The sequence below is a fragment of the Microtus oregoni genome, unplaced genomic scaffold (assembly GCF_018167655.1).
Source record: "Microtus oregoni isolate MIOR12 unplaced genomic scaffold, Mior012 000015F_ref0000493, whole genome shotgun sequence".
NCBI lineage: Eukaryota > Metazoa > Chordata > Mammalia > Rodentia > Cricetidae > Microtus > Microtus oregoni.
The window spans coordinates 23,299,781-23,312,016 of NW_024543074.1; the positions used below are offsets into that span (position 1 = coordinate 23,299,781).

Here is a 12,236-nt window from a genome sequence, read left to right on the forward strand (position 1 = left end):
TCAGGAGACAGCCCGACACAGCCCCTTTTAGCTTCTCCGTGGGACAGGCCTTGACACTATTCGTAAGTGGTGATGTTGACGGAGGACAGATTGCTGTGCATTTTAGCATTGACTGTCATCATTTTTTTTTTTTTTTTAACTAGGAAGTGAACTTAGGGCCTCCTGTGTGCTGACCAAGTATCCACCAATAAGCTAACTCTGGCCCTGGAAAAACTGTGAGACAAGCGGTGCAGTGGTGGCACCTGCCTTTTTTTTTAATCCCAGCCCGGGGAGGCACAGACAGGCAGACCTCTGTGAGTTCAAGGCCATCTTGGACTACACAGTTATTTCCAGGACAGGCACCAAGGCTACACAAAGAAACCCTGTCTCAAACAAGCAAACACCCACAAAACAAAAAATAAACAAACAAAAACCTGTGAGACAAGTCCTGACTTCCTCGCCCAGGTTGCCCTTGAACTTGCTCTGTAGCCTAAGTAGGCCATCCTTGTAGCCCAACTTGCCATCCTGTACTGCCTCAGCTTCCTTAGTAGTTATGACTATAGGTCTGGGTCCCCAGGCCTGTCTTGATTATCCTCAACTCTCCCCAGATCCAATGTGAGGGTCCCCTCAGTGTCCTAGCCTGTAGCTGCCCAGCTCCCTAGGATGGAGCCCAGCATGTACGTATATACAGAAGACGAGGAACTTCTGCTTCCTCTACCATCCAGGAGCAGGAGAAAGTTCACAGGATGGCTGGCCAATTCCTACCACCCACCACATGGATTCCCAGCTTCCCAGCCGACACCCGTGGCTCCCTCTCATCTCACCCCATACTCCTAAAGTTAGCTTCGCCTTGATGCCAGTGCTTTGGGAGGGCAAAGCCCCTGGTGACACCCTGACAGAGCAACACAAGAGGGGAGGGACCTGAGCCTAGGAGATTGTGAGCCTGGGCTTCTCCCGATCCCACATGACTTCCACCGGCTCACAATCATGCCTGGGAGGGAAACAGCTGAAGCAACTTGGCGGCCAGCAGACTCTGGCTAATGGGGAGCGTGGGCCCAACATCAACAGGCTGGAGACTCCCAGGACCAGTGGCCAGCTCACTCACCCTACCTTCCCTTCCCCAGGCAGCCTGTGGTCACACGCCACAGTACACACTCAAGCCCTCCCCCTGAAGGCCCAGCGGTTTTCTTTTCTTGCTCCTGTGTTGCCAGGTGCATCCTGCCCAGGTGGGAGGGGCAGTTGAGGGGCCATCCCTAACGCCCATAATTATTTCTCTTCAGAGAGGCTGCAGTGGCTTGGGGGGGGGGGGATAAAGCATGAGTTGGGGTGGGGGTACTGACTGGCCACACCCTCACCTTGATTCCTGGGAAAGTAACTGCTGAGGAAGCGTAGGATCCGATCATCAAGGCAATAAACGTAGATCGAAGGTCACCGAACATATTGGGCAGCTGAGGGGATGGATAGAGGAAAGAAACGCTTAGGTCAAAGGTGTGTCTCGTCTTTGACATTGTGACAACACTGTCATCTGCAAAATTCATACCAGAGAGCTACGCAATTGAGCTTACAAGAATGGCAGGAAGGTCTCGTTTTGAGTAAGCTTATGACTTTGTGTTAGTCTGCAATCACTGCTCTGGGTTGAGTCGGACTGGCCTGAGGGAGGAGGGAAGAGAGCAGCTAGCAATGGCCAGGCCTCACGTCTCATCTGCTCTCCCTCTGTGGAATTCACAGCATAGCAGACTAGGCAATTGCCACTAATTGCAAGTTTTCCCTTCCCGGACAGAGACGGAGAAGGGGCAGAGGTAAGGAAGAAGAAAAGACACGGCATTAACTGTCTGCACACTCCCCCACCACGCTCAACGACACAGACCTTACCATAGTTACCTTACCATAGTTACCATATTTGAAGGAGATATCAGAGAGCAAAGCTGTGAGCCTTAAGCACCCCTCAAAGGGAAGAAGCCCGTTAAAAATAGGACTCTATTTGGGGAAATGAGTGTCATTTCATAAATAAAAATATCAGAGTCCCAGAAAGGACCAGATGTCAGCAAAAGCTGCTTTCGGTTTTGAAAGTATGTTTCTTGAAGACGCCAATCACAATCCTAACAAGACAGGTGGCTCCCCAGTTCCTGCCTGAGTTTTTTAGTGTAAGTAGAGGATTCTCTCCAACTGGGAGTCACCTGGCAGGTACCTCCAGAAAGCTAAGATTAGGAAGACTCAGGTTTGTTTTTGCCATGAGCACTTTGAGCATGGGCGCAGAGCAAGAGCAGGCCCATCTGAAATGATTTCAAGGCCAAACCCCATGACTCCCAAGCCTGATAAGACACTACGCCAAGGCCTAGAGCCGTGGCTCAGCAGTTAAGAGCACTTGCTCTTACAGAGGACTTGGGTTTGATTCCCGGCACTGACAGGGTGGCTCACAGTCATCCATAACTCCAATGCCTTCTTCTGACCTCGGTGTACCGCACACGTGTACACATACATATGTACAGACAGACAACACGCCATACACATAAAATAAAATATCTGGGGGAAAAAAGGTACAACATATTGGGCACTGAGATACAGTGCAGGGAGTAAAGGTGTTTGCCACCCATCAAGTCTGACAGTCTGAGTTTGATCCCAGGATCCACAAGGCACCAGAGAATCAATACCCAAGTCATCTTCTCAGCTCCAAGAGTGATTCTCTGCCTCTACAGAATTAAATGAATTAAAAAAAATTAAAGTTACCACAACACAGCCATGGATGGGATCCAACACACTGGACAAAGCATACCCTCCCCACAGCTGCTCTCCCCTCTCAGGAGCCTGTACCATGACATGAAACAGTGCCATTGGTGCTCGGGACGTTCTCTTGAGTTATGTCCACCTAGCTCACTCAATGCAGCCCTGGTGTGTGGGCCTTTCCTCATTGCCTGGGATTATTTTATCAGTGTGACGAGCACAGAGGCCCACACCCAGAATCCCAGCACTCAGATGGTTAAGGAAAGAGCATCTCAAAGTTCTGGGCCAGCTGAGGCTCACAGAAAGACCCTATCAAGACGAAGGGCCACTGCAAGCCCATTCCTTGCTACTAAAATGGGGGTAGCTGGGATGCTACGCTTGTCTCTCATTATTTCTGTCTGGTTTTCCTAACAATTAAATAAAAAGTAATGAATATTATCAAAAAAAATTGAAAATGTCTATGCTCCAAGATAGGCAGAGGCAGGTGGATCACTACAAGTGTGAGGGCAGCCTGTTTGGCATAGTTAATTTCAGACCAGTTAGGACTACCTAGCAAGATCCAGCCTCGAAAGAACAAAGAGGCTGGGTGTTGTCGTAAGAGGAGGTGATGTTTACACACCTCTGTGAAATCACTAAAACTCAATGTGCACACGCTACGTGACATGAATGGTATGCACATTATACATCAGAAATGCTTTCAGAATATTGGTAAGGAAAAGGACCGAAAAGGAACACTAACAAATCTGTAAGTTTTATGGTACAAGGCCAGGGTGACCACTCAAGTTTCCTTCCAAATTCTTAGCATACCAAAAGATTTTTCTTACCATTCTAGATTTTCTGGGAAGAGTGAGAAGGGGACAAGTGAGGGGCATAGGAGACAAAGGAAATGTGACATGGCCAAGTATGCACAAACACACCCAGGTGAGCGGGAAAGGTAACTGTGGTCGCCGCACAGCTGCCCAGAAAGAATGCCGCACTTCGAGAACGCACGCGGTTCCCAAATGCGTGTGTTAAGGCAGCAAAGCGTACTTGTTGGAAAGACATCCATGGAGCCATGGAGAAGGGACTCAAAAGATGACACCTGCCTATGTAGCAAGAGGGAAACACACCCACAGGGGATTCTAGTCCAGTCTGGACAAGTGGAGAAGGAAGAGATCAGAGGGATCAGCAGGGCAGCTGGAGGCCAAGCGCCAGTCCTCCTCCAGGCACGATCAGGCTGGGAAGCTCTGAGCATGAACTCAGGCAAACACACAGCTATGCAGCCCTTAGGGAAAATTCCCTGCATCACAAGCAGTCCTGGGCAGAACCTCCTCGGGAGAGCTAGGGAACACCCCCAAAAGCAGACCACAAGGTGGCTGGCCCTTTTCTTTTGTCTTTCTTTACCCAAGCGCCTTAACCGTCACCCAAGACAGAGGCCAACATAATAAGGGCTTGAGATGAGTGTCCCACCCAGCCTTGATCTCCTTATGCTAGACTCAGGACAGGGACAGAAGGGCAGTTCAACTGTTTGCCCTGCGCAGGATCAATAGCAGCCTCTGAACTATCCCTCCTGCCCACCTGTCTGGAGCATTCCTGTTCTGATTTGTTCTTTTGAGACAAGGTCTCCCATGATCTTCGGTCTTGCTACCCTGTCTCCCAAAGTCCTGGCATTACTGGCATGGGCCACCACACCCAGCCTCCAACCTGGAACAGTGTTACCAAAGCAAGAAAATCGTATTATTTTGGCTAGTATGTCATTCTTAGGGTAGTACAGAGCCTCGGGTAAAGTATGTTAGATAGCTTCCCGACAACATCTATATCTTGTATTTTAAATTATAAATATTTTTCCTAATTAGAAAAGAAATGTAGCTGGGCAGTGACAGCGTACGCCTTTAATCCCAGCACTCAGGAGGCAGAGGCAGGAGGATCTCTGTGAGTTCGAGTTCAGACTAGTCTACAAGAGCTAGTTCCAGGACAGGCTCCAAAGTGACAGAGAAACCCTGTCTCAAAAAACAAACAAACAACAAAAAGAAAGAAAGAAAAGAAAAAAGAAAAGAAAAAAAAGAAATGCATGTCTATTGTTAAACATTTGGAACAAAAAGACAACTTGTGGGAGTTGGGTCTTTCCTTCCACCGTCTGGTTTCTAGGGACATCAGGCTTGGCAGCAAGCATCTTCACCCCCTAAGCCATTTCACCAGCCCAACATACTGTTTCATAAACTTTTTTTTTTTTTTTGGTTTTTCGAGACAGGGTTTCTCTGTAGCTTTGGTGCCTGTCCTGGAACTAGCTCTTGTAGAGCAGGCTGGCCTCGAACTCACAGAGATCCGCCTGCCTCTGCCTCCCAAGTGCTGGGATTAAAGGCGTGCGCCACCACCACCCGGCTCCGTTTCATAAACTTTTTTCTTTTCCTTTTCTTTTTTTTTTTTTTTTTTTAGAAGTAGTTGCACTATGTTGCCAATGCTGGTCTTGAACTACTGGGCATAAGTTATTTTTCTGCCTTAGTCTTTCAAATAGTTGGAATTACAGGTGTATACAACTTTCTCTAGCAGCCCTGGCTGTCCTGGAACTCACTTTGCAGACCAGGCTGGCCTTGAACTCAGAGAGATCTGCCTGCCTCTGCCTTCAGTGTGCTGATTAAAAGCATGTGCCACTACCACTTGGCTTCTTTACTTCCTTTTTTGGTTAATATTTTGTTTTATTCTGTGCGCATGGGTGTTTTGCCAGCATGTATATCTATGCACCATTTGCATGCAGGTACCCAAGGAGGCCAGAAGAAGGTGTTGGATTCCCTGAAACTGGAGTTACAGATGGTTGTGAGCTGCCATGAGAGTGCTGGAAATCAAACCCAGGTTGGTCCTCTAGAGGAGCAGCCAGCGCTCTTAACTGCTGAGCCATCTCTCCAGCCCCTACATGCTTTTTTTTGTTTTGTTTTATTTTCGAGAAGGGTCTCCTGTAGCCCAGATTAGCTTCAAACTTGCTATTAGGGGCTGCAAACATGGTTTCCTGCCTCTGCCTCCCTAAGAACTAGGATTATGGGCAAGGGTTGCCAACTTTTCCTTCTAACCTGATACATTATTATAAATATTTTCTTTCTTTTTTTTTTTACCACTAGACAACCAGGGATATAAATGTTTTCTAAAGCTATTTGCTGTTCCTTTCTGACACAATCTGAAACGACTGCGCGTGTTTCCTGATCAGAACCATCTATAATTTAGGAATCCATGTCTCTGGTTTTAGACCATAGGTGCTTTTACATTTATTCATTAAAAGGTTTCAGTCAAAATTTTATTTGGGATGGGGGCAGTACTGAGACTATAACGCAAGGTGTGTGTGTTAGGCAAGTGCCCCATCACTGAACTACATCTCCCGCCTTCCTTTCACTTTCAGTTCTTCCAGGCTGGCCTTGAACTCATTCTGCAGCCCAGGCAGACCTTTAACTTAACAATCTTCCAACCTCAACCTCCCAAGACACTAGGATTACAGGTCCTACACTGCTAGGCCTGGCTAATTTGCCTTTAAAAACAGGATCTTCAATTAAAATATTAGCTGTGATGGCCTTGAACTCACGATCTTTTGGCCTCAGCCTTCAAAGGAGCTCGATTGTAAGCATGAGCTACCACACTCAGCTCAACGACGAACCTGAGGATGAAGGTAAGTGCAGGAGCAGGTGGCTTCTATCTCCAGGCAAATCCCTGAAGAGAACGGAATGCACACTTTCTAGGGATTTACGATATGCTGACAAACGGCTTTCCCCGAAGAGATGCGCCAATTGACACCCCGCCAGCAGGGCACGTACCTTCAACCTAGCCACTCCACCAACATTCTTGTTTTAAAGGCTTTGGTTTTAGACCTTAGGTCCTTTTACGTTTATTCATGAAAAGAGTTCAGACAATTGCTTTTGGGGGTGGGGGGCAGTACTGGGTCTGTATGTGCTGGAGCCCCACATCCAATCCTCAGTACCTCACTTAAAATACACACTTAACTGCATATATGGATTAAATTAATAGTAGTTGATTCAAAATAATCCAGATGGAGGTATAAATGAAAAAAAACCTGATTATGCCCTTCTACAAAGATTCTTTTATAGAGTAAGGCCAGTCATGGTCTGAGATGGTCAGTTCAGGGGGAGAGGGCTTGCCTAGCATGGGTGAGGTCCAAGGTTTAATCTGTAGCACTGAAAACGTGTTTTTGTGAGGAAGAAGGGCTGGAAGAAAGGAGTAGGGGACAAATATCAGCAAGGCATATGAGCATGTCCTAATGAAACCTATTATTTTGTATACTAACTAAAAATTAATAAAAATAAATAAGTCAGTCAGTATGCCCAATATTGGAATTATTTTTTGTAATCTAATTTCCTCTTAATATATAAGTTTTTCATAGCTTTTTAAACAAAAAATGAACAAAAAGACGTATTTTAAATAGATGATCGAGCTGGGTATGATGGCAGGCCTCTATAGTCCTAGCACTGAGGATGTGAAGACAGGAGAATAAGTTGCACCTGGCTGGTCAGGATTAAATGGGTTTTCCTCTGTTTCAAAAACTTGGGGAGGGCTGGAGAGATGGCTCAGTGGTTAAGAGCACTGACTGCTCTTCCAGATGTCCTGAGTTCAATTCCCAGCAACCACATGGTGACTCACCACCATCTATAATGAGACTTGTCGCCCCCTTCTAGCTTGTGGGCACACATAGAAGGAATGCTATACACATAATAAATAAATAAATATTAAAAAAAAAAAAAACTTGGGGAAAGGCAGAGAGCGATATAGTCCAAAGTCCAAGTGTGTTTAGGCTTCCGGACTACCTAGGGCTTGTACTGGATGAAACTGCTTGGTATAAGGACAGCGAGGCTGACCTTGGCTGGCTAATCAAACCTAAAGCATAAACATCTGACGGTAGTCAGAGCGCTCACAGGAGGGAAGGGCCCAGAGAGCGAGGGTTTCCCTGTGGTATTAGTTACTTTGTACCTAAGTGGTAAACAGTGATTGTGTTTTCTCCCTCGGTCTGGGTCCTTCTCTTCCCAAAGCAGTCCGGCCTGCCAGAGATTTCCCTCACTGTCTGGCTCAGGGGCAGCTTGCTCAGATTTCCTTCCCATTAAATAGTATGTATACTAACAGCAACTAATTTTAGCACCTGCTTTCTACAGCGTCTTTAAAGCCCTAAAAGCAACTGTCTAAACGCTCCTTGTCATGCTCACTCACTGAATACAAAACTTTTAGCGTCTACACTGGGCACGGGGGCGTACACCTGTAATCAGCCCTCAGGAGGTGGAGACAGAAGGATCAGAGACTCAGTAACCCTTGCCAGCCTGAGTTACACGGGACCTTATCTTAGAACAAATCACTTAAGAATCAAAGGACTCCCTCAAGGTCAAACAGAATCCAAAAGTGCAGTCAGATCAAGGCCTGGTATGGTAACTTCCGTTTGTCTCTCAAGCCATTTCTCTTCACGTCATCTCTCTCCCTCCCAGGCTCCTGTCTGATGCCAGCTCACTGGGGACTCCTACATCCTTCCAGATGCTCCTCTTAGCTCCACCAACCTCTGCTCTCAGCTGACCCCTGGGGTCCAGGCCCATACCCAGGGATGTGTTTGTAGATGGACTCGTCCTGTTTCTTCCAGGTCTGGGTCCCCTGTCTTACTGGTCTGGTCTCTCCTCCAGCTTTGGCCCAGTCTTGCTGGACACAGTGGTGCCGGGCAATGGCGCTGAAGTAGCAAGTGTGAAGCCGACTGCCTTAGCGGGGCCGCGAGGGCCTGCTGGAGGGAAAGACCCACTCTGCTGCCAAACAGGCAGCTGGAGCCATGCTGCGGGGCAAGGGAAACACTGCAGAGGCTGCTGCCTGGCTCTCGGGCACACTCACAGGTAGGGCAGTTCAAGGCCCTCTCCCAGCTCTTGCTTTCTTCCCAGCCACTTTGCTGCCTCTGTTCTGCCAGGAAAACCTGTCCTCCATGCCTGGGCTCCCGGGCCTCAGCCTGATGACTCACGCTCTCTCAGTCCCTCAGCTGTACCATAAACAGGCCCAGCTGTGTCACATTCCCAGCGGGGAGAAAACAGCAGCTGCAGGCAGCCCCTCCCCTGGTGTTCAGGCCACTGGACAAGAATCCCCAGAGGCCACGGCCAAAAGCACTTTGGACCATCTTTCTTAGGGACCCTAAGATGACCAAAACCATATGCCTTTTTTTCACAAGAACCCCCAGGGGAGGCCGTGGGGTGAGTGACACCCCTTTTTCATATCCAAGGCCTCCTGAATCCACTCGCCCTGGGGCTACACCCTAACTCTGATGAAGTCAGAGCCCAGCAGTAGGTAGGGGTTAACATTTCTAGGCCTGTGGCCCTTTTCAGAGATGACTGTCATCCCCAGGGGGCTGGTATACACACCCTGGGTTCAGTAAAGCCTAGATAGGCCAGGATCCAGCCTATCTTGTCCAGACTATCTACCCAGGAGCTAGTCTGGACAAGTGGACTCGGCAAAGCTGGGCTGTTCCCTCACCGAAACCGGCAGGCACCCCTCAGCACACTTCGCTGGGAAGGTCCTTGTGGTCACCTTTCCGCTTCACTGGTGCAGGGGCGGGGAGGGAAAACTGCCTTCTCCCAGCCGCCTCCCGTTCCACCTGTCAGGCCCAGAACCCTACCGACACCCCCACTACCTCCTGTCAACCCCAGCACACGTGGAGCAAATTCATGAGGTAGAACCCCTCTGATGGCCCATTTTTCCCGGGCCAATGGCCATCAGCTGACTGCTTCGGCGTCCCAAGGTATGGATGGAATAGGAAAAGGTTATGTGGGCTGTGGTACTCGGAGAGTTTTACCTGCCTGGCACCTGGGCTCTCCAGGTAGAGAAGCAAATGAAACCCTGGCTGGCTGCAGAATGGGGCTGAGCAGAAAAGCTGCCAGATGCCCATCCACTCCCAAGGGCCACTGACTTCCACCCCTCCCTCGGGTCTTTAAAGAGCCGGCTGAGTACTCTAATCTCTTCAAACTCCAATCTAATTCCCCTGGGATCATTTCTTCCTTGAGTTTAAAGCCAAATGCAATGAATAAAATGAGTAAAGTCCACAGAGATTTTTTTTTTCCCCTGAACATTTTGTAACCACTTTCCTGTGAGGGTTTCGGACCAGAACTCCCCATCCCGCCCACACTGACAAGGGTCAGGGTAATGAAGTGGAAAAGATATGGTCACAGTTTTGGCTGCATCTGCTCCCATCTCTAAGCAACCCAGGCCCCGGATTGTAGGGTGGCGGCCCAAAGACGCCACCTCAGCCGCCGGCCGGTGTTTGTGCTTCAGCTGATGGAGCGAGTTAAAGGGTTGTACAAACTAGAGACATTAAGCAAACAGACTAGAGTGTGCTGACCAGATGTCCGAGGAGGCCAAGGCTCCACACCATGGGGTGTGTGCTTACACCAGTGAACAGGCGTGTACCTCCCTCAGGGATGCCCATGCCTCATGCTTCAAGAGACCTGAGAGAACCAGCCCTGACTATGGGCTAGCATCTGAACCTCCTCACTAGCGGAAAAGACCACACTGTGGAGGACAGAGTATGAACTCCCAAAGCTCTGTGAGGGTGGAGGGTGGGGTACAAGCTATGGGCCACCTCCTCCTGGTCTGTGAGGAAAAGGCATTTTGCCAACTTGGGGCCCCTTCTCCACCGATGGGTGTACAGCCCACAGCCCAGGTCATACAAAGCCCCTTGGGCCTGAGAAAGTCCCCCCATGAGGGTTTCCCTGACAACACATTCCCCCACATTCCAGGTTATCAAGGAGCCATTCTGTGTTTAAAAGTCCTCGTAGATTTGATTTAGGGAGTTCTAAAGACAACCTCGAAGACTCCTTTGTCCCCCAAATGAAAACACGGATGGGAGACACAAACAGAAAGCGCCATTGTGCGGCCAGTGCGGTGTCTCTGGGAGCTGGGCCTGACAGTTCTGCTTTTTAAAAGGCCTGGGCTGTGTCACAAGCAGATTCAGCTCTGCTCAGCAGAAAGCCAGGAACATTGCCTAACAACTTCAGTCTGTCCTCCACGGCCGCTTCCTATTTCTCTCAGTGTTTATTCCCATGAGAGATCAGGTCCCGTGGGAAGCCTCATGGGACAAGGGGATGTCCAAGGGGAGCCCTCCAGCCTGGGGGAAGGGGTGGAGAGCTATCCTGAGCAACCAGAGATACTGGGGGGGGGGGCCTCTAGGGGGTATTGACCCTCTGCCCTCAGGTGGAGGACAGTGTAGCTTCTCAGAGACTCTAGACTGAAGGCTGGCAAATGCTTTCCATAAAGGGCCAGACGGTAAATATTTCTGTCTTTGTGGGCCATATGGTCTCTGTCTTGATAGCCTGACAGCCTCTGTGTCATGAGAGCATCCACAGGCATCACGTGAGCAAACCCAAATGATGTGTTTCAAGCAAAATCTTGTTTATAAAAACAGGCAGAGGTTTGCATTAGGCCTGGGATAGCAGCTCACTGACCCCTGCCCTCTAGATAAAGAAGTCAGAGGACAAGCCCCAGACCTCCCTTAAAAGGACGGATCCCTCCTACCTAATGCTTTACACAGGACCCACTCACATGTAGCCTGGCCAGGCACCTGAAGTGGTGAAGTGGGTGGGAGAGCCAGGAGTTACTACACACACACACACACACACACACACACTGATGATGAAAGCAAGCAACACTGTGCAAGCCATGACCCTGAGTAGAACATGTACACTCATGTACACTGTTTGCTTGGGGGCTAAGCACATAGTTTTTTTCTGGAGCCTATCACGGACCATATAGAAATCTAAAAACCCTGTTTTTGGTTTGTTTGGGTTTTTTTTGACAAGGTTTCTCTGTAGCTTTGGTGCCTGTCCCAAAACTAGCTCTCCTAGACCAGGCCTTGAACTCACAGAGATCCAGCTGCCTGCTTCTGCCTCCCGAGTGCTGAGATTAAAGGTGTGCACCACTGGCGCTTTGTCTCATTTTAATTAAAGAAAAAAACTTTAATTATGATGTATCATTTTTCACTGTGTTCAAAAGATGAAAGAGGCACCTCTTTAACCCTAGCACACAGGAAGCAGGAACAGGCTCTGGGAGTGTGGGCCAGCCTGGTGTACACAGCAAGTTCCAGACCAGCCACGGCTACACAGGGAGAGCTTACAGAAACAAAACGAAATAAGTAAGTAAAAGATGAAAGGGGACCAGCAAGATCCTGGCACAGTGTATAAAGGCATTTGAGACCAAGGAAACTCCTTCCCCAGAACCTACATGGTCGAGGAGAGAACCAACTCAGAAAGTCCTCGGACCTTCACATGGCTTCATGTGTACGTGTCTACAAACATACACAACAAATCAAATCAAATAAATGTAAAAAAGAAAACATAAAAAATGAATGATGGCCAGGCGGTGGTGGCGCACGCCTTTAATCCCAGCACTCGGGAGGAAGAGGCAGGTGGATCTCTGTGAGTTCAAGACCAGCCTGGTCTACAGAGCTAGTTCCAGGACAGGCTCCAAAGCCACAGAGAAACCCTGTCTCGAAAAACCAAAAGAAATAAAAAAATAAAATAAAAATAAAATAAAAGAATGATATAGCCAAGCAG

At 48.6% G+C, this 12,236-nt stretch overlaps 1 protein-coding gene across 9 annotated transcripts in view; it reads right to left on the reverse strand.

Moving 5' to 3' along the window:
• Positions 1–12,236, reverse strand: part of Slc43a2 (solute carrier family 43 member 2) — a 41,492-nt gene that overhangs the window by 11,830 nt on the left and 17,426 nt on the right. For all 9 annotated transcript variants that reach the window (XM_041664533.1, XM_041664530.1, XM_041664531.1 and 6 more), the window contains one exon: positions 1,335–1,427. In XM_041664533.1, the coding sequence (XP_041520467.1) occupies positions 1,335–1,427 (93 nt within the window). The remainder of the gene's footprint in view (positions 1–1,334; positions 1,428–12,236) is intronic.